Source organism: Melospiza melodia, chromosome Z (genome assembly GCF_035770615.1).
Source record: "Melospiza melodia melodia isolate bMelMel2 chromosome Z, bMelMel2.pri, whole genome shotgun sequence".
Lineage (NCBI taxonomy): Eukaryota > Metazoa > Chordata > Aves > Passeriformes > Passerellidae > Melospiza > Melospiza melodia.
The window spans coordinates 62,166,539-62,194,474 of record NC_086226.1 but is presented as its reverse complement, the minus strand read 5'-3'; the positions used below and the strand labels follow the sequence as shown (position 1 = coordinate 62,194,474).

Here is a 27,936-nt window from a genome sequence, read left to right as displayed (position 1 = left end):
AGGTGTTTGTTTGTAGCTGGCAATAGAGGTGACTTAAGTATTTCTGGTTCTGCTGCAAATGTGAATTAGTATAATGGATGGTGTATAGCCACAGTAGTACAGTTTTTAAAGTGATGTATACATTAAAATTTCACTCTTTACAAGATCCAGCATTTAAAAAAGCACAGTTTCTTAGTGATGAAGTGCTTTATATGTCACTCTACTGTGAGTTACTTTGAATTGTTTGTATGCAGTCATTTCACCCATGTTTTGCAAAGTCAGTGAGAATGAAGAGTAGCATGCTTTCCTTTTTGCAAATTATTCTGATTGTATTTTTAAGGTCTAGTAATTCCTAGATGAAAGTTTGCTATAGGCTGTACTGCTGATGGCATTATCAACATAGGAAAATATGTCCTCACCTGAATCTGAAAACAAATTTCAGAGATAATGAAAGATAGAGATTATCCATCTGAGTTCTGCACTTCATTTGCATTTCCCCAGTGTGTTAAAATGCAGTTCCTCTTTAAACATCCTTACTGATCCTCTTGACTGTTGCTTTCAGACTGTGTCAGCCTGTTCTGCTGAAGAAAGCTGGTTCACTTAAACATCACCTTTTCATTCTTTTTCCCATACTTTCCTTCTCCTTTGTGAGTGTAATTATAGTATTTCTTTCTTTACACTGCCAGCTTTTCTTTTGCTATCTTCCTCTCATTGCCTTTTTCCAATTCTTACAATATATGCCGTATTAATTTCCTTCTTTTTTCTGTTTTCCAATTCCTCTTGCTAAGCCTCCTTTCCTGCTTGTTCTGACATATCATCTCCTATCAGTTCCTTGAAAAACATTCTGTGTTTCTCTTTCACAGCAACTAATGCCTGGATTTTTTTCTTTTTATATGTCTACCATGTAAAGGAATAAAGTAATGGTGATGTCCCCTTTTATCTCTTCTGATTCATCTCCATGGTCTGCCCTTTTATCTCTTCTGATTCATCTCCATGGTCTGCAGTGATTCCTACTTGAGTCTGGTATCAGTACTGTTCAAACAGATATTGTCCCTGTGTTCAATATTTGCACTGTCTGTTACTGTAGTTTCAGGTTCTGATGGTCATTCTAAACTGTTTTCATATGTGAGACTCATTCCTGGTCTCCTTTACCTCTTTCCCCTGTCTTCATATTATGTGGCTTGTAATGGCAATTTGTATGTGTTGCTTCCAGCTCTACCTGATCAAGCAGGAAATTTGCACAGTTTAAGTGGTGCCTTGTGCAGTACACCACTTTTCCTCCTAGTCTTGCTTCTTTGTGCTTTGACTGTCATGGTCTGTCATGATCCAAATCTTCATTGTTTCTGCTTTGGATGACTCAAAAGATTTTCTCTTGTCTCCATTCTTGTAGATGGTTTTTGGACTCCTTGACTTTGTTTTTCCCTCATGTCCTTATCTCCTTTCCTGGATTGTTTTTGTTTTAATTTCAGAGCAAAATCACAGTGGGACTTTGTTTCAGGTTGCATCTTCTTCTGTTCATTCAAAATACGTTGAAAAAGTTTATTGCTTACTCCGTTTGTTCACTGTCAGGTTCATAGAGCTTTGGCTATGCATAGTGTATGCAAGCAGCTCAGCAACTTTTACTTGCTAACTAGATAGCCTGGTTCTCCAGATGTACTGGTCATGAACAGGTTCTTTATGAGAAAATAAATAAAGCCGCTTCAGTGAGAGGTCTACGGCATTTATAACATCTTACAATCAGGTCAACATTTTTGGAGGTAGATGAGTTGGACAGCTGAACAGAATAGAATAAAGATGTTATGTTCAAACTCTGGGTGTCCGAAGATGAAAAAAGATTGAAATTTCTCCTTAAGCTTCCCTTGTGTTAAACTACAATTATAGAAGGAAACCTCAGGTTTTGTTTTTATGGGAACATAGGTTACCTTGTGAATTTTCAAGTAGAAAGACTTATATTAAATTGGGAGCATTGATAAAGTCAGTCTGCTTTTACCTTTTGAATAAGCATATTGTGTTGTTTTACTTCACTGCAGCAGGAGGCCATTTCATGTGTTCTTAGATGGGCTGATGGCTCAGGATGAGAAAATATTTCCTGGGTTTCTTTCCATTCTTACAGATTAGAAGCTGCAAAAGATGACTATCGAATACGCTGTGAGGAACTAGAAAAGGAAATTGCGGAATTGAGACAACAAACAGAAGAGCTTACTACACTGGCAGACGAGGCTCAGTCTTTGAAGGATGAGATAGATGTACTCAGGTAAATTTTGTTTTGTTAACTCTTTTAACTACTACCTTTTAATCTGTATAATTTGGGTACTTAATCTACATTATCTTTTAAGTAATTTATATTAAACACTTTCAATGCCAAGATTCTTTGGATCCTCCAGTTTAAGTACACAGACTGACACACAATTCGGCTTGAGTAAAATAGTTGCTTATTTTGTCAATCAATAACTATAATTCATCAACAACTATTGTCAATCAATAACTATTATTAAACTTAATAATTCTATGCCAGTTAATGGTTATAACAGGGCACCCAGTGGTCTGTTTGAGTATGCAGTATTCACCTTCATCATGCCTCAGGTATCTGTTCTCATCAGAAAACTAGGCTGTTTCCTGTCCTGGGTTTGCATTGTTTGGACTTTGAGTGATGCTTTTGGTTTACCATTTAATATTAGTATGAACAACATCTGTTGCAGCTCTCATTCCCACTGCATTTTAGCAATGAAAGTTGTCATGATTTGATGATACTAGGGGTTTGTAGAATGGGACAGCCACTTTACTGTGGAGCACATTCCTTCAGTATTGGCATCTATTTCCATGGATTATTCAGAGCGGAGAGATTACTCATTCTCTCCGGCAAGACTTATTTAATACTGCTATTCCTGATTCACTGGCAGCCTTCTACCAAATCTATCTGTCTTTATCCCTTCTGTCATTAATATAAGAAATGAACCCATCAGAGTGCATAAACTGTCTGGGTGGCATGGGTTCAAAGAGCCATTTCCTTGTCCCAAGAGAGAGGCCCTGCACCTCACTGAGGATTAAACAGAGCTGGCTTGCCTCAATGTCCCATAAACCGACACATTAATTCAGTGGGAGGTTCCCTGGGTTTCACAGGAAATTGAGTCTGTAAACTGGTTGATTCTAAAATGAAACTGGGAAAAGTAATAGTAGCAGAGGTCTTTGAGGGAAGTGAGGTCCATTTTGTAATCTTGAAAGTGCAGCAGGTAGATTGGTAAAACTCTGAAAAGCTGAAGCCTGGTGTTTCTTTTTCTTTTGTCCTTTTTTTTTTTTAGAAGGAGTCAAGTTTCAAAACTCTTACTGTTCTTCTGTGTCACCAAGTACAATTTATCTAGCAGAGAGATCTTTATTATTTTAGTCCTGGTTATCATTAAAACAAACTGAATGGCAGAAACTTTTCTTCTTTACCCTTGAAAAATTTAGGACAGAACATAATCTAGAATTGAAAGGTAATGAGTGGGAGTGAGGTTGTTTTAGCTATTATTTTAAGATTGAAAGCAGATAAGAAAGATGTGTTAGGAAGAGGGATAGAGGGTCTAAGAGAAACTTCAGCAGCAACTTTTAGAGTTGACAAATAATTAGGGGAAGAAAACAGACAATTAAAAGTGAAAACATCAGTAATAGGAAGATATGATTGCTTTATTTTTTTCCCCATGAATGTCTTCTGCATTAAGAAAAAACTGTGAAGAAGCATTTTAAATTTTGTTAGTTTTGTTAGTTTTTGGAGTTCAAATTTGATACAAATCTGTCCCTTCAGGCATTCTTCTGATAAAGTAGCCAAGTTAGAAAGCCAAGTAGAGTCATACAAAAAGAAATTGGAGGACCTGGGTGATTTGCGGCGGCAAGTGAAGCTTTTAGAAGAGAAGAATACAATGTACATGCAAAATACGGTGAGCCTGGAGGAAGAATTAAGGAAGGCCAACGCAGCACGCAGTCAGTTGGAAACATACAAGAGACAGGTGAGGACATCAGTGCTATAGTACTCTGTATTGTTCAGCACTTTGTCTTCATCACATGGCTAGTGCTTCAAAGTAAGAAAAAGCTATGTAAAAAATAACTCCTGTTTAAAAGACTTCCGTGTTTTATAGGTACTTGCTACCTTTTGTCCTTCTTTCCTGCAGCTTGTCATTACTACAGGTTTGTTACTTTTTCAAAAAGCAGTATTTCTTGCATTTAAAAACTTAACAGATGTAAAGCTTCTTTTTTCTAAAATGGTTCCAAATTCATATTCAATAGTTGGGCTTGAATTAGAGGCTGTCCTTTCAGAAAAAGTATTCATTTTCACTTACAATTTTCCAGCAGTGAGGAACACACCACAGCTGAGGTAAGTTGTTCCTGTGGTTAAATAACTTCTTTTTTTAAGGTTCTAGTTTCTCTGATACATATGAATTTTTCCACTTAAGAAGAGAGAAGTACATATGTCATCCTTGTTGTTTATATACACCTAGTTGAATACAAAATGTGTCAGCAGCACACTCTGTGGAGTGAAAAGCACCTGTTTATCCTCTTGCTTGTTCAAGTGCCATGTGATGCTGTTTGTGTAAAGGTGCATCATGTGCTTAATCTTCTTTCTGCTTCTTTACTTCAGGGACACGATGATGTTCTGTTATTCTTGTTACAGGGCTGGACAGAGTATGGTTTAGAAAAGCAGTAGTGCCTGCTCTGTATTTCTGCCTGATTGAACAATCACAGAAGAGGGGTCCCTGTATGTCAGTTTATCATAGAATAAAGTATAGAAATAAACACTGAACAATACTGAAAGCCCAGGAATTATGTGTCTCCCTAAGACTTGATAGACTCTTTCCCTGCAGTTCGTGATCTCGGTGTTTAAAACAAATGGTTTCAGCCGATGTGGGCTAATTTTAAATACAGCCCAAATGATTTTACCAGAAAAAAAAGGTTAGAGAAGAAAAATGGTCCAAGGGGCAAAGAGAAATGCAATGTAGAAAGGAATGGCCTTCCATTCCTACCAATGAGTAGTATCAAGTTTACTGGCAACCCAATATTTCACTCCGTTAAACAGCTGAGCATGTGATATTGTTGTGTAATCTCAATATCTGCATTTGATTCTTCTTATTTCACCAACCAGAAGGATTTTGGAAGGCCCAGTCCCATCAGTTGTGCTGCTAAAGTACTCCTTTTCTTCGGTGTGTTTTATATGTAGGGCTTCCTGTATGAGGAGCTGTTGTTTGCTGCAAAAATGCTTACTGGCTGAGACTGGAATAAGCCTCAGGTGTCCTGTGGCAGATGTGTTTTTCTTCACCTAACTATGGTGTCTCAAAATGAACACTCTGTGTTTGTCTTCAGTGTCTGTAAGACTGGGCTCCTTTTGAAACCTGCCTGTGATTCATAAGCCACAAAATTCTTTTTCTGGGAATCCTAAATTGTGCTATCAGAAGTAAGTTGGATATAAGGCTTGTGATGTTATGATGTTATGTCACTGCTGAGTACTAGTGTGTTCCTGTAATGGAATCTGTCTTGTCTGGTGCTTGAAGGATCCAACCTGACTCATGAGGACACCATTAGAGAGTTATTTCTTTGGCTTAGAATCATTGTGCTGTGCACATGAAAGTGGGTCGTCCAAATTCCTCTAGTAATCTGCAAGGAAATTGCATCTTCACTACATAGAGCAGTCTCTGTGAGGTGAGGTTGAGTGGTAGTGTTTTGTTTTTGCTCTTCTGAGAGCAAGCACAAGCCTTTTCTAAAAAACTTTATTTTGGAGTAAAGAATTGAAATGTGAAGACTGCAGGATGTTTTTTTTTGTAATTTTAATTCAGCCCCTTTGTGCATGTGCTTTCTGATACATAGTTAACAGTATGTCTTGCTTTTCTTTGTTGCAAGATTCCTGCTTTACTCATTCCATACACAGATAATGCTTAGTGAATGTGATGGCAGTTAATTTTCTTTTAATCTTCTGCATTACCATGAAACTGTATGTTTTTCTATACAATCACAAGTCTTATTTCCTGCAGTGTTTTTATGCATACCATTACCTTAGCATGATTGGTTACAAACATAAATGCATTTCTTTCCATTTGAGGTGAAAATACTAATATTTTGCAAGTTGTGGCACTGTCACTGGTGAAGGTCTGCAGTTGTTTTGTTATAGCTGCAGTTATTCTGATGGTCTCAGTGATAAATGTCACATTTGAAAAATGAAATATTTTCATATCTAACATGTTCATTTCTTTAATCTCAGAAAATGCAGGCCTGTGCTGATTTTGCAGCCTTTAATTTAGGAAAAGCAGCAGCAAAGTCCTTCTCTAAGTCTTAGGACCATGCATATTTTAGGCCTTGTAGTTATTTTGCTATAGTTGTACACATTGAAAATAAAAGGCCATTAGAACCACTAGGGGATCTTGATGTAGATATGGCTACTGCTTTAATCACTTCCCCTTATATCTAAAAGCCATGAAAAAGCCTTCTTATAAACTGATTCAGAAGAAGCTGTATATCTTTAGCTGAGTCTTCATTCAGCTTTTGTATTTGCAGGTCAGTCTTTATTTAGCTTTTTTGCGCTCATGCTCTCTCCATTGTGAGCTTTACTAGTGTTCTGGGAATGAATCTTGGTTAGTAAAGGCTGAAAGTTTTGAAAAGGCAAGACTTCACTGATATACCTTCTGTTGTGCTTGGCTTTCACATTTCTGCTCACTTAATTTTAAGAGTTCTTTACTGATTTGTAGTTGAAAGCATACATGTGGCAGTGTTTCTCACTGAAATAAAAAAACCTGTTTGGGGCCTGTGGCTGAATCTTTGTGTTAGCGTATTAAAAATATTAGGACATCTCAGGTTAGGGAATGTTAGGAATGTTACCTGGCTGCTTAAACTAGTAGCTGAATTCTGAGTGAGGCTTATGAAGTAAAGTTAACGAAAAATGTAGATAATTGGCTTTCTTCAGAGTCTGTTCTTTTTACTAGGCTTTTCAGAATGCAGAAAAAAATTTCTGCTGTTTCTAATCTTGATTTTTAGAACTACATGGGGTTTTTTTCTGTAAACCTTAAGTTTAAATTCTTGTTTTAGATGTAGTGAAAATACTTCACATTTTTTTCTTCTTTTGCTTGCACTAAGACCTAATATTTGAATGCTTTTTATTTATTTTGCTGAAACACAGAACAACTGATGAAAGAAGTTTTTGTATGTCCTATAAGTAACTATTTAAATTGTTTTACAACATGAGTTGTGGTGCATTGTAGTTGGCTACTTTGTCTTGTGTATTTTGTTTTAACATTTGCAGACACATTATTGATTCTTGTTCTCACAGGCAGTTGAACTACAAAACAGGTTATCTGAAGAATCCAAGAAAGCTGATAAATTAGATTATGAATGCAAACGACTGAAAGAAAAAGTAGACAGCCTCCAAAAAGAAAAAGATGTAAGTGCCAAGGTGTTATTTTTTTTAGTAACAATAGCAACTTTGTATCATTTATAACACAGAGATATGGTAATTATAGTTAGCAGTCTTTTTAAATTAGGAAGTCTTTTTTCCTCCAAAATTTTCTAATGTTTGTGTACAAAATAGTTTTTAAACCTAAGAGTTGTACAGCATGGAATAAAGTGACTGTACAAAATCATATGCAACCTATTTTTAAGAGGAAAAGCCTTAATATTTGGCATCTGAAGTTGTTTCCTGACCATTTACCATGAGAAAGTTAATAAATACCCAGAGTAATTATTGTGTATTCTGAAAAGCTATTTACAACAGGGTTTCTGCAGTATCATCCTAGAACTAAATTCCTGTTGCTTTTTTTCCCTAAGGCATTCTTTGAGGTACTATAAGCATGGTTCTGTTAGTGGACTCATCAGTAGTATAGGAAGAGGCTTAGAAGTTGTGTAGAGGGAAATGTCCTTTGTGGCAATCTCAGCTTTTATGACAGCTCATTGTTGACCTGTCTTGTACTGCCAATGTGGAACACACAGGGTAGATACGAATTTATCCCCTTCCTCTTGTGTCATTTGCTGCTAGTGATTCTGTGATTAATTGCTTTGTACTCTCTTCCCAAGACTGATCCTTCAGACTTGTCTTACACACTGTTGTTTCTCAACAGTTAATTTCAGCTTATTTCTTATGAATGTATATGCAGGAGGTTCAAACTACAAAAATCAGCGTCAGCAATTGCAGCTAGCAGTTTCTTAGGCTTGTTTTAATTATAAGTCCATTGATCAAACTATCAGAAACTCTGCAGGCTTTTTCCTCAATAGTCATGGTTTCATGTCCAGTTATTTCCAAGATTTCCAAGCCCAGCACTTAAATATGATTTGAACTGAAAGTTGTCAGTTACTTTAGGTTCATAGGCGATTGATTCCCATTTTTTATTAAATTTTCAAGCTCTGATGGACACTTGACCTTCACATCACTTCCATCTGCCCTTCAAATCAGGCTGGAATGCTCATAATAACTGTGTTGGTATTGTGCTTTGGCTTTCTTTCCTGCTTTTTATTTTTAAATTGGGTTTTTTTGTTTTTTTTTTTAATTCTTTTATGTTGAACAATGGTAAAGTTGTTTCTGTGGCTTATCCATGGCTCAGTGGACCATTTCACCTTGCACAAAGGATCTGAATTGCAGGCCATTGTCATATAGTTTTCGGATTTACCCCCTGGCAAACAGCTTGTTTTTTGAGCCAGATGTTGTTCTTAAGTACATTCTTTTGAATGGATATGCACCTGTGAGAAGTAAATTACAGCTATAATTCCCTCATTACATGAGTTTAGTGATTCACTGTATTACCTGCTCTTTCTGTTCTCTGTTGTCAATATGTATCAGTAAAGTAGCCCACCACAGTCACAAACTAGTTGTATTTTGTCAGTTCTGTCTTCTAAATAGTTACTGAAATTGATTATGTTCTTTTCCTTATGTTCTGGCAAAGCATGATAGTGTTTGATATCTTCATCAAAGTAGCTTGGAAATTTACCTCTGTGTTGTGTTATAAGTACTATAATTATTGAGCTGCTTGTACCAGTGAAGCCCTAGAGCTTTTTCTAGTCACTAAAATATTCTGCCATTTGGCAATCAACTGTTTGTAAAATGAAATGCTGTCAGCCAACACAACTCCATACCTATACATAGGCAAGGTCTATCTTGGACCATTTAGTAATACTGAACATGTCTGATTTTGGAGCAAACTACATTTTGGATCATTACATAGTAGCAAATTTCTTTCCTTTTTTTTTTTGACTCTTGGCAACCTTCTGGACAAAAACTTGGTGTTATCTGTAGATTCTCATTTTTTTATTGCCAAAAGGGTAGTTGTGCCAAATTGAAAGAGTATTTGCCTGATGCTACTGAAAGCTCATCTGTCTGGATCCCAAGGTGATCAAGTCCTGTTCTTCAGTTCTCTTTGGACCAAATCTTAAGCAACAAGTTTTCTTTTATAGCCAAGGTGCTGATGAATGACAAGAACAGCAGACACACAGGAGGAATGCGATATGAAAATGTTGCTCACACTTTCAGTGGTGAAAGACAAACAAGTGAAGTAAAAGCAGTTTGTTATGTTGACTCTGTACTTACCTGCTCGTTATTTCACTGCTGGCTGAATATTTGATTCATGGTGAGGGAAAAATCTGTGGTCTCTCAACTGTCTTTCATTTCTCTTGGAATCAACCCCAATGAAGGGAAAACAGCTGAGTGGCCCTATGGATACTGTTTACTACCTGATACCAGAACTTTGTGATACTAATACCTTGTTTTTATAAGCTTATTCCCCTGCTATTTTCAGTCCAGTAAGATCAGCAACCCTTCTCCCAGAAAGACCCCAAACCACTGCTCCTGTGGAATATATATTACTTACATTTATTCCGTTATGGAATAGACTGAGATACCTTAATTTTAAAGTAATTTCTAGAGTTACATTGAATGATTTTTAAAATTTTGAAGGCTGTTGGAGATGGATTTGGACTACCAAGACTGATATTCATTCTCTTTCCAATTATTCAGAGATTAAGAACAGAAAGGGATTCTTTGAAAGAAACTATTGAAGAACTTAGATGTGTACAAGCTCAGGAGGGTCAACTCACCACTACAGGTAAAGGACAAATAAGGAGATTAAATGCCTCTTTTCTAAAGTGTACATGAGTTTTCTGTAGAGTATTAAAGATGCTTTTGTTTAGCACAGAATAAATTTAAGCTCTTCTAGAATCAGCAGTGTAAAACTTCAACTATTCATAGCTTCATAAACAAGCAAAAGCTTTGAATGTTATTTGCATCAATCAGAATTTTAGTCTCCTCTCCAGTGGGATATTTTTATAGTGTATATCTGATTTCTGTATAGTTACATAGTTTTCTTTAGAGACATATTTTCTCATGATGTTACAGTTAATTTGTATGTGTAATCTTGCGTACCGTTGTAGTTCTTATATAATAAGATAATGAGCAGGAAATAAACTGTAACATTATTTCTTCAGAATGGATGAAATCAGATGTAATGGTTCACCAAATGAAATGCTTTTTGTCTGTCAGTCTTTCTGTAGCCTGACTTTGTGTCATTTTACATTGTCTAGCAGTAGTGTGAAGCTTCTAGAACAATGTCTACTTCTTGTCATGTGAAAAAGTCAGTGGTATGCTTTTCCTTACTCAGGATTGATGCCTCTGGGAAGACAAGAGCCTTCAGACAGTTTAGCAGCAGAAATCATTACTCCTGAAATAAAGTAAGCTAATGCATGCTTTGTTTTACTAACCTCTGCAATGGTCATGGACAAGTTGAACATTGGCCTGGCAGCAATGGCCTGGCAGCCAGGAGGCCCAGCTGTGTCTTTGAGGGCATCAGGCACAGCATCAGCAGCCAGGCAAGGGAAGGGATTGTCCTGTTCTGCTCTGCTCTGCACTAGAGCAGAATCCTGTGTACAGTTTTGGGTGCCACAATATGAAAAAGACATAAGGCTCTTAGCATCCTAAAGAGGGCCAAAAGCATGGTGAAGGGCCTTGAGGGAAGCCCTGTGATGAGCAGCTGAGGTTACTTGATCTGTTCAGCCTGAAGAGGAGGAGACTTAGCAGAGATTTTATCCTTCCTCTTGAGACGAAGAGGAAGGGTTAACACTCATCTCTTCTCTGTTGTGACCAGTGGCAGGACCCAAGGGAATGGTCTGAATTTGTGTCAAGGAAAGGTTTATGTTGGATATTAGAAAAAGTTACTTGTTTGTTGCCCTGTTCTGATTGCCTGTAGCTTGATGATGGTACCAAAAGATTTGAGTATTTTTGAGTAAGAATTAAGGGGAAGGCTACAAGGCAGATATTCTGGTGGGTGTGTTATAGACCACTTGTCTAGGATACTATGCTATAAGCAGCTGGGAGAGGTCTTGAGATTGCTGGCCCTTCTTCTTATGGAGGACTTCAATTTACCATATGGCTACTGCAAATGCAGCACAGCAGAAAGGGATCAGTCTAGAAGGTTCTTCAACTGTGTGGAAGATAACACAGCTGCTGAGCAAGCCAGCTAGGGAAGATGTGGACTCACTGTGAACAGGAAAGGACTGTAGATGTGATATGATGATCAGAGGCCTTCTTGGGCACAGCAACCACTGAATGATAGAGTTTTTGATTCACAGAGAACTAAGGAGAGAGGCCAGCAGAACCTCGCCTTTGGAATTCTGTAGGGCAGACTATGACCCGTTTACCAAGCATGGTCTGGTTTACAGAGTTGCTTGGAAGTCAGTCCTGAAGGGCAAAGGAGTCTGGGAGGGCAGGAAGGAACTGTTAAGGTGCAGGAGCAGCTGGCTGTCTCCATGTGCCAAATGGTGAGCCAGGAAGACTGGCCTGGCTGCACAGAGAGCTTTGGCCAGAACTCGGGATAAAAAAGATTGTATCGTGTTTGGAAGAAGGGGCAAAGTTACTCAGGAGGTATACAGAGATGTTGTGCTGTTATGCAGGGAGAAAATTAGATGACCCTGAGCCCAACTAGATCTTATTCTGGCTACTGCCAATAAAAGACAATTAAAAATGTTTCTATAAATACATCCACTTAAATAAATGAGGGTTAAGGAGAATCTCAATCCCTTATTGATTGCAAGGAGAACCATACCAGTAAAGGCTAAGAGAAAGTTGATCTATTTAAAGCCTCCATTGCCACAGTCTTTGATATTAACACCACTGATCTGGAAGACAGATGCAAGAAACTTAATAAAGTTGCTGGAATAGAGGAGGAAACCGCTCTGCTATGCCTGCTTACAGCTATGCTACCTGCTGTGCCACTAAGGCACCTGCAATTCCATGGGCCTGGCTGGCATCCACTGAAGGGTACTGAGGGAGTGGCTGCCTATGGGTGTTGCAAAATTCACTCTTAAACAGTTTTTGATTGCGAAAGAGAGCATCTTGACTTGCTACTGTAGCAAGTAGGGGCAAGAAATAACTAAGAGTCCACCAGAGTGTGGACTCTGAGAATGATTCTGCCTGAGTGCTTCAACTTTTAAAGAGCCCGGGGCAACCTCCCAGCCCCTGCCCCACCATTCTGTTTTCCAGCTGCAGAAGGAGAGTAACAATTTTGGTCACAGATAGATATGGAATACAATAACATTTTGGGTTACTCAGGACAGTGTTGATCTGCTGGAGGGTTGAAAGGCACTGCAGAGGAATCTGAACAGGTTGTATCCGTGGACAGAGGATAGTTGTATGAAGTTCAGCATGGCCAAGGTCCTGCCCTTGCATCACAATAATGTGTACAGTGCTGCAGGCTTGGAGAAGAGTGGCTGAAAAGATGCACAGTGGGTAGTAATTGTCGAGTCATAGAACAGCTTGGGTTGGACAGGACCTTAAAGATCATCTTGTTCCACCTACTGTGCCATTGGCAAGGATACCTTCCAGTAGACCAGGTTGCTCAAATTTCCATCCAACCTAGCCTGGAATACTGCCAGGTATGGGGCATCCAGAACTCCCTTTGTTATTGCCTCCAAACCCTCAAAGTAAAGAATTTCTATTTCATATCTAATCTAAACCACCCTTTTCCAGTTTAACCTTTGTCTTATAAAAAATCTCTCTCCGTCTCTCTTGTTCGCTCCTTTCAGGCACTGTAAAGTTGCTCTAAGGTATCCCTGGAGTCTGATCTACAACTGCAACTTCAGCTCTCTCAGTCTGCTTTAATAGAGGTGCTTCATCTCTGTGATCACCTTAGCAGCTTCCTCTGGACTCACTTGAATTAGTTGACATACTTCCTGTGCTGGGAGCCCAGAGCTGGATGCAGGTTCCAGGTGGGCTCTCCCCAGAGCAGAGCAGAGCAGAGGGGCAGAATCCCCTCCCTGCCCTGCTGCCCACGCTGCTCTGGATGCAGCCCAGGACACGTTTGGCTCTCTGGGCTGGGAGTGCCCATGGCTGGCTCATGTCCAGCCTCTCACCCACCAGCACCCCCAAGTCCTTCTCACAGGGCTGCTCTGCATCTGCTCATGCCCAGCCTGTGCTGATACATGGGATTGCCATAGGCTAAGTGCAGGACGTTACACTTGGCCTTGTTGAACATCATGAGGTTTTCATGCCCAACTTCTTCAGTTTGTCCAGGTCTCTGTGGATGGCACCTGTTGTTCTGGTGTGGATTTGGTGGTGTTGGGTGACAGCAGCTGAACATGAACCATTGAGTGCCCAGGCGATCGAGAAGGCCAGTGGCATCCTGGCCTGTATCAGCAATAGAGGGGCCAGCAGGACCAGGTCAGGGATTGTCCCCCTGTAATTGGCATTGGTGAGGGCACCCCTCAAATCCCATGTCCAGTTTTGCACCCTCTCACTACAAGAAGGTAGTGAGAGGGTGCAAAACTGGACTGGGATTTGATGGGCTGGAGCATGTCCAGGGAAGGACAGTAGAGCTAGAGAAGAGTCTAGAGCGTTAAGTCCTATGAGGAGCAGGAGGTTGTTTATCCTGGAGAAAAAGGAGGCTCAGGGGTGAGCTTATAATTCTCTACAACTACCTGAAAGGAGGTTGTAATGAGGGGGGGGTTGGTCTTTTTTCCTGATGCTGTGCCAGGGAGGTTTAGATTGGATATTAGGAATAATTTCTTCACCAGGTGGGGTTATCAAGCATTGAACCCAGGGAAGTGATTAAGTCATCATCCCTGGTAGTATTTAAAAGATGTGTAGACATGGTGCTTAAGGGACATGATTCTGTGGTGGACTTGGCAGTGCTGGGTTTATGTTGGATCTTGATGATCTTAGGAGTGTTTTCAACCCAAAAGTTTCTGTGATTCTGTGTAAAAAGACTAAGACTTGAAATTACTTGCTCAGGATAATGCAGTAGTTTAGTGGCAGCTGAGATTACAGTCTTTCTTCACACTTGGTATTAAGTTTTGCATTCTCGGTTCTCCCTATATATTTGTTGAGCTGTATTCTGAGATCTGATGGGAGAGTACTGAGGTAATTTCTTTGTGTATGTCTTCTGCAATTACAATTTAGGTTGGGTTTGTATTTGGATGTTTGAAGATATGATTGTTGTTGCAGCATCTGCCTTAAAAAGATGATATTTATGTTGTTATTTTACTTCCTATGGTAAACTGTTTTCTGTGTTGTAGATATTGATATTCCTTTTTTTAAAAAAAATTGTGTTGTATGTCTTTAGGGAGAAACTCATCCGCCTTCAACATGAGAACAAGATGTTAAAATTGAACCAAGAAGGTTCTGACAATGAGAAGATTGCCTTGTTGCAGAGCCTTCTTGATGATGCAAACTTACGGAAGAATGAACTGGAGACAGAAAACAGGTAAGAAATTTTGTCCTCTGCTTCAGTTGACCTTCCTACAGGCATCTGCAGGAGAAGAAAGATATGGATTTAATGGAATCAGTCCTGTGAAAGGCCCCAAGGATGTTATTATAGGACTGTAGAGTCTTTTGTATGAGTAAAGTCTGAGGGATAGAGACTATGTAGCCTGGAAAAGAGAAGGCTTAGGTTAGATCTTATCAATGTATCTTATCAAAGTATATGATGGGAAAGTCTAAAGAAGGTGGAGATAGACTCTTGTCAGTAACACTCAGTAACATGGCAAGAGGATGTGAGCAGAGCTTAAAACACATTATATTTCATCTGAATGTGAGAATATACCTTTTTTTTTTTCACTGTGAGGGCTGCTGGACACTGGAGTATGTAGCCCAGAGAGGTTGTCTCCGTCCTTGTAGATATTTAAAACTCAACAGGACATGTTCCTTGGCAGCCTTCTCTAGCTGACCCTGCTGATTGAACCAATCAGCATAGAGACATCTGTGAGACCAGACAGAGTGCATCAGAGCATGCCACAGTATTTGGCGGATAGTGATGTGAAGCTGCTTTGTATCTAAGCTTTGAGTCTGAATCTGTTACTTATCTAATCTTCCCCAGTCTTCCCCTTCAACTGGGGGAGTTGCCTGATGCCTGAGAAAAGGTAAATACTGCACTCACCTTCAAGAAGGACAAGAAAAAGAGCATGAGGAACTATTGAGATTGGTCAGCCACAGCTCGCTTTCTGGAAATTTTGCAAAGCAAGTCCATGTGGAATTTATTTTCAGCTGCATGAGGGACAGGAAAGTAATTAGCAAATGCCAATATGAATTTATTCAGAGCAAATCATGCCTAACTAATCCAGTTGCCTTGACAATGAAATGACTGCGTATGTGAAGAAGGGTGAGAGGACGATATTTAGCTTTAGCAAAGCCTTTGTTAAAGTGTCCCGTGTTATCCTTATGTTCAGAATACTTGGATATAAACTAAATAAGTGGACAGTTAACTGGTGAGCAAAAAAAAATTGATTGAACAGTGAACAGACAGCTGAGCCTAAAGTAGTATCGTGAGTGAACTGAAACCCAGCCGGTAACCAATTCCTCAGTCATCAGTACCAGCACCGTTCGTTACTTTTATTGATAACTTCACTGATGAAAGGGGCTACTCTTAGCAAGTTTGAGAATGATACCACTTCGGGATGTCCTTTTGAAAGGGAAAACTGTTATTCAGAGGAGCTCAACAGTCCAGAGAAAGGAACTGATGAGACCCCTGTCCCTGGCTGTGGAGCAGCAGAGCTGGGGTCCTAGTGGGTGGAAAGGAGGATGTGTTATCTGGGGACCTTGCAGTTGACTGTGATCTGAACAGTCCTCACTGAGGTGCAGGCTGTCAGTCTGTGAAAATGATTGTTCACCTCATCAGAACTTATAATGATGATCAATACTTATCACATCTGGACAGAGCATGTAATTTTGGATTCCACAGTACCAGAGAAATGTGGATGTATAGAAGTGCAGCAGAATACTGCTGAGGTGAGAGACGATGTAATGTGTGATAGGTGGGATAAAACTGAGAACTGGGTTTGTCCAGGCCAAAGGAAAGGTGACATAGATGAGAGTACTGTGAACTGCATCTGCCTGATGGGAAGGTAGAAAGAAGACAGATTTGGGCTATTCTCAAGAGATTATTAGTGGGAGGACAAGAGGCAACAGACAAAATATGGAGTATGGTCCAAACTCTAGTAGAGAAGCCCAAAGAGACTGTTAGACCTCTGTCCTTACAAGTGCTTGAACCTGGTACTGGATATGATTCCCAGCAATCTACTGTAAATGCACCTGCTTTAAGGAGGAGGTTGGATCTAGGCAACCTGTGGACATCTCTTCCAACCTACAGGTTTATAGCATTCTGTGATGATGTAGAAGCAAAAGCTAGCAGCTCTCTCACAGTAAAACTGACTGTTAAAATGTCTTCTTTCATGTATATAGAACTGATTTCTGCATGCATTTATATTGTCCTTGAGGAATATGAGAATGTTCTGGATGAACATCTGGGTATTATAATCTCTGGAACTGCTGTAAACTCTTAACTCCTGCTGTAATTTTCTTGTGAGTAATTTATAGTATTGCATTTTTTTGTGTAGATGATCTGAAAACACTGGACACTAAAAATTGATAAAAATCTGAGACTGCCTTTTGCAGTTTGTTTTTTTTTTCTGAAAAAGAAATTATGTCTCTTTCCTAGATTGGTAAATCAGAGGCTTCTGGAAGTACAGTCCCAGGTTGAAGAACTACAAAAATCTTTGCAGGATCAAGGTTCAAAAGCTGAAGATGTAAGTAGAAATGTACATCAAACTTACATTCAATTAGTTACCATATTTGAAACTTTCACCTTTTTGTAAAAAAAAAAAAAAAAAAAAAAAAGTAAAAGAATTATACAAACTGAGATTTCTCGTAGTTTTGCATATTTACTTGTATGGTCTTACCAATAAATTGTGCTTCTCTAACTAGGGTGTAAGACAATTGTCTAGAAGAAAAAACCATCCTATGTAGAGAAGGTGTCATGCATGTTTAATTTGAATAATTGTGTCTGTTGCAATAGAAAACTCAGCATTTAAATTATTTAATTAGAGTAGAGAGTTTTGCAGGGAATTGAGAAAATGTTGATTCTCCATGAATAAAACATCTGAAGTTGTTTTGGGTTTAGTTTTCTTAATGAAAGGCCTTTCCAGCCACTGAAAGGTCCGTAGTTCTTCCTGTAAATGTAATCTCAGAATGAAAAAAGCCAGACAGTCCAAAACTGAAAAAGAAATCAAATAATTAGGCCCTCAATACAATGCAGCTTTTTCTGTTTCTGTATACAGGATTAACTTTATTTTAAATGTAAGAATACACATTGTAGCTGAGTTAGCGTGGAAAACAACTTTCAGTCTTCCACTAAAAAATGGTTTATCTCCTGTATTTCAAAAAAGAAGCTCTATAACTTTATTGAAAGCAGCGATTTTTTGGACTGTACTTGCATAGTGTATGCTCACAATCTCAGTGTATCATGTTGCTAACTGGCAACAAACTGTAATGTGCTACTTTCTCTTTTTGTGGGTTTGTTTTAACTAATTTATATAAAATAGTGAAAGTTTTTTTTTATTAGATGCTTATGTAAATTTAAATTTAAGAGTATGTTAAATTTAGTTTACCCTTTAAATTTTCAGAATAAACTATATGAATGTTAAACACCTAGTTGATTTTCATCAAGATTATTTTCCTGAGTAACTTACAATGTGTTTTAGAATGCACATTAAAATAGGTCTATTCTGAGATGTTCTTTGTTGTCTTGATTATTGGCCAAAATCTTTTCAGGGTGAACACAACTATGAAAGAATTATTCTCAGATACTGAGTATTGTAAATGATCTCTGTCAAGTTGTAGTCAGCTTTATTTACAGCAATTTCAATTTTGTCCGTTTAGAGGCTCCGGTTGGGTCAGTAATTTAGGGTGTGTCTGCAATCATGGCTTCTGTGTTGGTCTGACCATAGCATGGTGATCCCATAGCATGTTTTGCTGAGTTCAATCTGTAGAATTTAATTTACTCTTAAGGAAGTAAAAGAGTGAGTGTAGACTCAGGGAAATATTGAAGATGCAAGAACCATTGTGGTCTCCTCATGCAATCTCCCTTGTAAAGCAGAGCAAACATCAGAAGTTAAACCCAGCTGCTCAAGTGGGTTGAATTTGGGCTGCGACTACCTGAGTTATCTGGAGGATAGGCATACAAAAAGAGTGATTCTTCAGAAACATAAGAAAAAGCAGTAGGAGAGACATAGCATACAGTTTACCAGTACATCATTTTCAGCTCTTTTCCTCTGTTTTTTGCTATTTTTATGCAAAATTACACTGAGGTTCATATTTTTATGTACTTATACTGGAAATGTGCTCAATCCTTAAAATTCATTTTAATTCAGTCCTGAAATGTATGGTGAGAGCTCAGTTTGTTGGGTTTTTTTGTTTGTTTGTTGGTTTAGTTTGGTTTTTTAAAGTTTTGTTTTGTTTTAAAGCTGAAGTTATTTTTAGACATGCCCAAAAAGGGGTAGAGGTAGTGTCGTAACCCAGGCAAGTGTCCTTGTAGTGTTACATGCTCTGTGCCAAGGTCCACAAAGGCAAACAGCTTTGATTTTGTACTGAAGTGCAGTGGAAAACAGCTGTGTGCCATTGAGCCTGTAATGGGCACTGGCACATTCTGTTGGGATGCATGATTAGTCCATTTGGAGTGTTACCCTGCCAGCTAGGCAAAGGCCTCCTTACCACCATCTTTCAGACTACAGAATCAACTCAGATGTGTCTGGTGTGCTCAGAATAGGTTTGATTTATTGTCCCCCAGAATGCAGTAGTCATGTGGGGCTACTCAACAGTTATCTGAACAGCTTTGACTACATAATTTGCATGTCTTATCACTGTCTTTTATCATCCTCATTCTCCTGTTCTCTGCCCTAATCCCTTCCTATATATACACCCTTCCTTTAGTTATTTCTGAACCACTTGTTAAATCCATCCCACACCTAATATTTTTTATAATGTAACATATGCACTCTTGGCCTTACATGCTGTTACTGATAAACACCTCCCTAAAAGGTCCCCAGAATTCTGTTGCCTCTTCAGTTAGCCATGAGGTTCAGTCGCTTTTTCATTTGGTGAGACACTGGAACAAGTTACCCAGGGAAGCTGTGGATGACCCATCCATGGAATATTCAAGGTGAGGTTGGACAGGGCATTGAGCAACCTGATCTAGTTGAGGGAGTCCCTGCTTGTTGAAGGGGTTGGACTGTGTGACCCTTAAAAGTCCATTCTAACCCAAACCATTCTATCATTACTCTCAGCATTCTTGAAAATCTGACCATCCATCAGGGTGTTGTTTTGTGACTTACAGCGCCTCATAGTGTTGCTGATCTCATCCAGTAGTCCTCTGACATGATGACCCACACCCTGCTAAGTTAGCTTAACCTCAGGCCGGAACCTAACCATCTGCCCCTAACTTTAACATCTAAAAGTAAACCAAATTTTGCCCTGACAAAGGACAGACATGTTCCTTTGGTTTGTTTAAGCATTAAAGGAACTTCAAGCAAAAAGACTTTTCTTTCTGTAGTGTTCAGGAGACTTGTCTTCCTATGAGAGAGCGAAAATTATAGCAATTACTCTTTTAGATTTTTATCAGTCTTTAAAGCTTACTTTTGATACTGCAAAAATCCCAGAAGTAGTCTTTGCCCATTTTTAGAGTCATCTGTCTGACTTTATCTGCCAAGTATATACAGGGTCTTTGGGTACCTAGAATGGCACATTGAGTGTTTTAGTCTCTTTCTTAATCATGTGTCTTGGGTCAGTTAATGTGGGTAAACTCATTTCTACTTATTTTAATTATTTGGGCTGTTTATCACAATTAGTTTCTTGTGTATGAAAACATGATCTGTGTAGCTGGGAGAGAGGTTACCCCCTCAGCAGTGCAGATACTAGGTAAATAATACACCAGGGGAATCAGTGTTGAGTACTAGTTGTGTCTGTTTCAAGATAAACCCAAGTGCAATAAAAGGATGCAAAAAAAAAGTTGAGTTCGATTTTGTTATCTTAGGGAAATGGGCACTGCTTCCAGGTTTTTCCCCTTCCCAGGCAGCCAGTAGTCCCCTAAATGATCAGGTACAAGTGATAGGGCCAGTTCAAATGATTTGTGACTGATAAAGATGCATACAAATATTTTTGGTTACATAAAGGGTAGTGTTGCTGCAGCTGTTCAGAGTACTGCAAAAAAGAAAAAAGTCAGTGGTCAAAACCTGCAGATCCTTAGCTGCTGCAGATTTCTGACTGTGAAATCAGTAGAGCTGTGTTGACTTGTTCTTATGGCTCCCCACCTTTCTTGTCATGCAATAAGAAAATCTCTTGTAATAATGTAAAAACGTGCCCCAGGAATGTGATCAAAGACAATATTTTGAAGTATAACCAAAGTAAAAAGCTTTTTGAGTGCACACAGTAATTTTTTCTGTTAGCAAGGTGACTAAATCTTTGTAGAAAGAACATTGGAGAAAAAACAATGAAGTAATTTTGCTGATTACTTTATCTTGTATTTTGATGGTGTTGTGGACCATCAGTCATGTCCTAACCCTTCCATGTGATTAATAGTGTATAAACACAAATTAAAAAGGCAGTTGCAGATTTAAATATTCTACATTTGCTTTGTATTCAATCAGTGTGGCAATAACACAATTCAGCATCACATCACAAAAACGCCTGCCATCTCTTAATTCTAGTAGCCCAACAGACTGGCTATTTTCTTTGGTTTTCTTAGTTATATGATTTTTGTTTTAAAATTACTTTTCTAAATAGAAGTTGCTTTCCTTTGAAATTCTGATTTAAACACAATGATTTGTAAATGTGCTTCTTTATTCTTTTTATATTTTTGGGTTTAGTGCCATGCTTTAGAAAATGTTACAAGATGAGAATTGCTCATGAGAACAGAGGAAGAAATTGCACATGCGTGAAAAATGCATAGCTTTAACTTTTTCTGTTCATGACTTTCTAAATAGTTTCTTCTGTTGGCTGCTGTTTTGCTTTATACTAATGTCATCTCTGTTTCTTGGCATGGGCTTCTGCTCAAGGCTATTGTGAGTATGGCTTTCTATTTACTTAACACTACTTTCAGTTCATAAACATTTATTGAGTTTGGTTTTTTTTTTCCTTTTGAAAAATACTCACTGTGTATGAAGTGAGTTTAAAGTTTAAAAGTTAGTTCTAAAGTTTTTATTCAAGGAGCTTATCTAAATGTGATTTAACCAGGAAGTGGAACACTGTAAGTTGTGTGGTGATTTTTATGTGTCTGTAATCAATAAAGATAAGAAATACAAAAAAGGTGACATTTTTGCTACACTGCAGTTAGAATACTCTACTCCTTCTAGTTTCTGTGGGGATGGGAATTTATTTCAACTAATTTGCTACATGACTTCATGCAAGTTGCAATGCAATATCGGTAGAACAGCTTTCCATGCAAATTTTGCTGCACTTTCCAATACAAAGTACTGAACAAATTATAACAACTGCCTTCAAATTCTGTCATTTATGGATTTTACTTTTATTGATCTAGTTCCTGGGAAAATACTTGTAAAGTTCTGAAGGGTTCTAATTTTACTAAAGTCACACGGCTGTGAAGAGAAAGGTACTACAGATGCTTTACAGTTGTGATTTAAAACTGAAGTAAAAAAGTTGGATTTTGGTGGGAATGTCAAAATTGCATGTTTTAAAATAATTTTAAAAATACATTAAAGCTTCACAGTATATTAAAATAAAACATTTAACTTTCTGTTTTAGTCAGTTCTTCTGAAAAAGAAACTTGAAGAACATCTGTAAGTATTTTTGTTTCCCTATTTTGTTTAGAGTTTGAAATTATGTGTTTTTCTATATAGTGAGGAAGGCAGTCATTTGTGATGGATCTGGAAAATATGCAATAAGAGAGGTTAGATAACACAGGAATATTTGGGAATCTGCTGTTCAGATTCTAATTTTTCCATAGAAAACCATTGTGAAATTAAGGGCAATGAGGGAACCATCATCTTGTGTTGGGTAGAAAGCTTTGCTTAACATTGTGCAAATCTTTGCTCAAGAGAACAAAGTAATTTTTTTCTGAGGGAAGCATGTTAATATGAACAAAATTAGTTTGTTTATTATTTATTATACGTTATGTCATAGAAGTAATACTTTAGGAAGTGCTGCCATTTTATTGTGCTATTTTTGCGCATCTTTTACTTCCCTAAAAGAATATTTGCTTTTTGACTGTCTTGCAAAAAGAAGTTTCTGTTGCTTTTGGGTTTAGCCATTCTTTCCTCAATGTAATACAGTTATGAGTATTCATTTTAGGCTCTCATTGTACAATTAACTCTAAGTTCTATATTAAGTACAGTTATTGACAAAGAAATTGTTTGCTGTTGCAGTTATCCATACAGAACAATGTTTTTAATCCTAACTAACAAGTTTTTCTACAGTGATATTGTCACTTGTCCTCATGCTCTGTAGAAAAAAAAAATCTATCATGTCCATAGAAATAATCTCTCGCTGAGGATTTTCTGTTCTGCTTAGCACTCATTTCAAGCACAGTAATACTGCTGGGGAAACAATATGTGCTTCTGTGGTTTGTAACAGAGAGAAGCTCCACGAAGCTAACAACGAGCTACAGAAGAAACGAGCTATCATTGAAGATTTGGAACCAAGATGCAACAACAGTTGTGAGTTACATGTGCAGTCCATTTCTTTTCTTTGTAAATTATTTCAGGTGCAACATCTTTAATTATAATGCCTAAAGGAGGTGTCAGGTAAGCAAAATGTACTTTTTTAATGGAAGTGACATGTTAAATTTCTCTGGAAACTAGGATGACCAAAAAGATGCTTTTAACACATGAAATGCATGGGAATCACATTTTAGAAACACTATAGTAAGAAATCATAGAATTGTAGAATGAGGTTAGAATGAGCCTTAAAGAGGTTAGAACAAAGCCTAAGGATCATCTAGTCCCAAACCCCAGTGGCATTGGCTGTAGAAATACCAGCTCACTGCCATTGAACCTCAGCTGTCCAGAATTGTCATGTCTCATAAGACTCTAATTTAGAAGATCCTTGCTGTTTTCACTGACTCACTTTTACTTCCAATGTATATTCCTTCAATGTGTTTTCAAAAACGTGTTGTAATTAGAGCAAATTTTCCGTTACTGGTCAAAGAATGTAAGATATGCATCATATTGCTCAGAGGGTATTCAGAACCCAGCATCTAGTTGGTTTTTAGCACATTATTACTATGTTTTTTCCAGAACAGTAATGAGGGAGGTAGTCTGGATTTTTCAAAAGACTAGTTATTCTAGAATAAGGCAAGAGATTGTAACCAAGGGAAGCTTTTCTGGTTTGTGGTAAAATTATTTTATTCATAGTGAGATGGAGCAAAAAATAGTAAAATATCATGTTGTTTTCTGAGATCTGAGAAGTTGTGTAGAAGATGTAGAAGTAATAGTGGCTTGATATATTCTTAAACCAACACAGGAAAAATCTGTGCAATTAAATTGTCCTACTGGTCTCAACTGCTGCTTAAGAAAATGTGAGGAGAAAATTATAGTTCGTATTTCCATGTTACAGTTTAGTAGATTCCAGCAGGAGTTGTGCCTCTTAGGAATTATTCCACTTCCATAAAACAAAAAAAATCATATTTGCCTGTAATACATGCTAAGATATTATAGTAGCTGTAAGTCATCAGTAAACCTGTTTTCTAAGTGTGTTCAGTGATGTGATAGCTTTATGATTCCATTTCTGTTTATTTGGGAGAATTTTTGAAAGCAAGATTATATCCCAAAAAATCCATTTTATGAGGTTTTATAGGAGTACATATTTTTAATGTGTTTGAGCTATACAGTAATTAAATCTGTGATACCTGCCACATCAGATTTCTTGTCAGCTTTTCTTAACTAAAATATGTTTTAGCTGTGTCTTAAGTGTCTGTTGTAAAATATAAAAATATGCATAATAAACTGATGTTATTTTCCAATGTGTGCATCTCCTGACATAAAGCACTTAAAATTGAGGAATTGCAAGAAGCTCTACGGAAAAAGGAGGAGGAAATGAAACAAATGGAAGAACGATACAAAAAATATTTGGAAAAGGCCAAGAGTGTAAGTTGATATGTTCCACACCTGTCTAACAGAGACTGTATTATGTGTCCACTGTGTGGGAATAAAAATGAAGTAGTTATCTGTATACACACTAATAAGTTAAAGAGAAGGAAGCTCCATTGATTGTCATATTATTGTTTTAGTATTTAATATGGATAAATTCTGCAAAAGATTACCCCATTTTTGAGACTCTTTTATTGATGCTTTTTTGCAGTAAAGTCATCTTTTTGACTGAATTGCCTTCAGTAGTTGTTAGATTTCTCTGATGATGTTCAGCATTCTCTTTTGCCTTTATTGCTTATTATATGCTTCTGTCAAGAGGATGACTAAAATTTAAGTGTTGGGGATAGGGGTATACTACTAGCTTTGAAATGGCAATACTGTGGTCTTACTCCTAGTCCCATTTCTTCTCTTACTATACTTTGTTATTTTGAGTATCTTAAAAGCATATCAGTGTCTTTAAACGCATTCCATTACATTGGAATCTGTAAGTAGGTTCCTAATTTGCCAAAATTTTGCTTTCTTACTTTACTTCTTTGGAGTTTCCTGAATGATTTCTTGTGAAATGTCTCAGGAAGTCTAAAAAAATTTCTCCTGTCCCCCCTGCCCTCACATTTTATATTGGCTGTTGTTGTCTTAGAGTATATTCCACTGAAAGACAGCATTTCCCTTTTCAGTAAGATTTGTATATTTGTGTGTACAGTTTTGCTAAACGGTGTTTTATAGGACAGTCGCATTAATTACTTAGGTTAACTTTTTGTTATCATCTTATCAGCTTTCATTTTATTTGTGTTTGGGTTGGCTGGGTTTTTTTGTTTCTTTTTGTTGTTATTGATGGGTTTTGTTGCACGGGGTTTTTTTTTGTAGAATCAATATAGTCTTCCACTATGGAAGGTATATCCAGGTCTAATGAGTATTTTCTTAGAAAAATAAAATGCTTTTATAGAATAGAAACAGAATCATTTAGGTTGGAAAAGATCTCCAAGATCATCACGTCAGCTTTTGACTGATCATAACTCTGTTATCTAGACCATGGCATTAGGTGCCACATCCAATTCCATGAATGCCTCCAAGGATGTGTACACTACCTCCCTAGGCAACCCATTCCCATGTTTAACAATTCAACCTGAACCTTCCCTGCTGCAGCTTGTGGCCATGTTGTCTCATGCTGTCACTGGTTGCTTGGGAGAAGAGGCCACAGCTCCCACCTGGCTACAACCTCCTTTCAAGCAGATAGTGATAAGGGCTCCCAGAGTTATCTTTTCTCCAGGCTAAACACCCCCAGTTCCCTCAGCCACTCCTCATAGGATTTATATGTTTACCATACAGTAAAAAGATCTCACTTAAATTTAAAGCATTCTTTTATTTCAGCATCTGGACACAACTCTGAAATAGGTAGAAAGATAAAAGAAGTCTGTTTCTATATAGCCAGAGGTTGTTAAAGAGTTTCAAGCCATTTTCTGTTAAAGGCTTAATAATTCAGGCAATTTGCTGGATTTGTTCTTGGTTTAGCTCTGTTTGCTAGCACTCTTGGATGACACATACAACTGTATGTGTCCCTTCATCTTTTTAGTAGCATAACAATTATGCATGTACCACAGACTGCTTGGCTTAACAGAGCTACCTAGAAGTTACAGCACCTGGTACCCCAGGTAGGTGAAGCGTGGCAAGTATCCATAAGGACAGAAGCAGTCCTTCCTCAAGCAGGAGAAATTGACAGGCAGGAAAATCATAGCATGAAAAGAGAAACCTTATAGAAGTTGTTTGTGTCACTATGGCCCCAAGGAAATGTAGCCTGGGTTAGGAACTGCAAATATCAGTCTGGGATACTGAACCATTTAGGTATCACATTTTGTTGTCAGTAGTTTTGTTTCCCTGTCCTGTAAAAGAAGGTTCAGATGCTCTAATATGTCACAGTTGATGAGAGAGGTAGACATATTTTAAGTTACTTTTTTTTTTTTTAACCCTGATTTAAAAGGCTTTAATTCCTTAACAAGATTGCTTTTCCAGGATTTAATAAAAATCAAACGGTTTTCTTTAACAGGTCATCCGCACATTAGATCCTAAACAGAACCAGGGTGCTGCTCCAGAGATTCAGGCACTGAAAAATCAGTTGCAGGAGCGGGACAGAATGCTTCATTCGCTGGAGGTAGTAATTGTTGTGGTTTTGTGGTAAAAACTCATTGTTTTTAGTTAGAGACTAATACGTCTATTATACTTTGGCTTTAAATATATGGATTTTTTTGTTTTATAGAAAGAGTATGAGAAAACAAAAAGTCAAAGAGAAATGGAGGAGAAATATATTGTTAGTGCCTGGTACAACATGGTAAGAATCTCACAAACCTTTTAATTGAAAATATAAAAAAAAGAAACTATTAATATTATTTGTTTCTGGCATGTTTATAACAGTATTTTTGTTTGATAAGCATTTTCCAGCACACATACACAGAAGCAATTTTTAGTAATCTTAAGTTATCTCTATGTAAGAGTCTGTTCGTATAATAATCTTCTGCAAAAAAGAAGTTCATAATTTTCAGGTTTTAAAATCAGAAATGGCTCAGATCACTATTTTGTAATCCCAGCCCTTCACTTATGCAAATTACAGTCCTCAAATTTACTTTGATTCACCACTTTCCAGTCTTCCAGTTGTTTCTAATGAAGGGGCACAATCAAAGCAATTCATCTTACTTGCAATTCAGTTGGAGTGCTCAGAGAAATGACCCCTTTAACTTGAGTGCAAATTTAGCCCTATGTAAAGAGTGAGGACGTCAGCAAAACCCTCACTTAAATTATTCAAAGAAAAGTTTGGATAGAAGATGGAGTCTGTGCAACCATAGAGCTTTTGCTGGGCCTGTGTGCCAGGAGAGTTGTCACCCACATCAGATGTGTTCAGGACTTCCCTTTGGCAGACTGGTTGGTTGCATTGAAACTGCTCTTCACCTGTAACTTGACATCTGCTCTAGACATCTATAGATAACATCTATATAGACATCTATAACTTCAAGGTTTTATTCTGCTCAATCATAGAATTCAAATTCCTCCTCTCTGTATTCCTTTGGAAGAGTTTTCTTCTTGCTGTTCTACATCCTTCTTGTCTTCATGAATAGCAAGTCTAAACTCAAGCAGAGTGTTTGAATTGTTTACATATTGAAGGTACTTTCAAATGACCACTGTCCTTGGCCAGTTTTATAATATTAGTCCCCCTGATAAGTAGAAGACAAGCCTGAGGTAGGACTCACAGTTCAGTGATCTGTCATGAAGATGGACACTGATAGCTTTGTCTGTATCATTCTTTCATTAGCCTCTGCTTTTATGCACAGCTGCACAACCCACCACAGCTTCTCAATTTCCTCATTGCGTTTTTGCCTGATGAGAACATACTCTCTCCCAAAATGTGCTTCTGACACAGGAGTTGGTGTTTCCACAGATGATGACAATACTGAAACTTTTTTCAGAAGAAAAGTACTTTTCTAGGTCAACGTCCTGAAAGGAGCCAGGAATTGGGGAAAGTCCTTTTGAAAAGATTTGTCCAATTGCCATGAGAAGCATATATTGTGTTCTTAGGTGGTTACTCTAAACCTGGAGAATGACAGCAGGGAAGAA

At 37.8% G+C, this 27,936-nt stretch overlaps 1 protein-coding gene across 5 annotated transcripts in view; it reads left to right on the top strand.

Annotated features, from left to right (window-relative positions):
• Positions 1–27,936, top strand: part of HOOK3 (hook microtubule tethering protein 3) — an 85,358-nt gene that overhangs the window by 46,351 nt on the left and 11,071 nt on the right. For 3 of the 5 annotated variants that reach the window (XM_063181291.1, XM_063181292.1, XM_063181294.1), the window contains exons 10-21: positions 2,093–2,233; positions 3,761–3,962; positions 7,265–7,375; positions 9,935–10,022; positions 10,575–10,644; positions 14,529–14,669; positions 16,899–16,986; positions 21,995–22,029; positions 22,823–22,905; positions 24,233–24,333; positions 26,378–26,482; positions 26,588–26,659. In XM_063181291.1, the coding sequence (XP_063037361.1) occupies positions 2,093–2,233; positions 3,761–3,962; positions 7,265–7,375; positions 9,935–10,022; positions 10,575–10,644; positions 14,529–14,669; positions 16,899–16,986; positions 21,995–22,029; positions 22,823–22,905; positions 24,233–24,333; positions 26,378–26,482; positions 26,588–26,659 (1,237 nt within the window). Of the gene's footprint in view, positions 1–2,092; positions 2,234–3,760; positions 3,963–7,264; positions 7,376–9,934; positions 10,023–10,574; positions 10,645–14,528; positions 14,670–16,898; positions 16,987–21,216; positions 21,355–21,994; positions 22,030–22,822; positions 22,906–24,232; positions 24,334–26,377; positions 26,483–26,587; positions 26,660–27,936 lie in introns of those variants that run through there. The other 2 variants (XM_063181293.1, XM_063181295.1) reach the window with 2 other exon arrangements.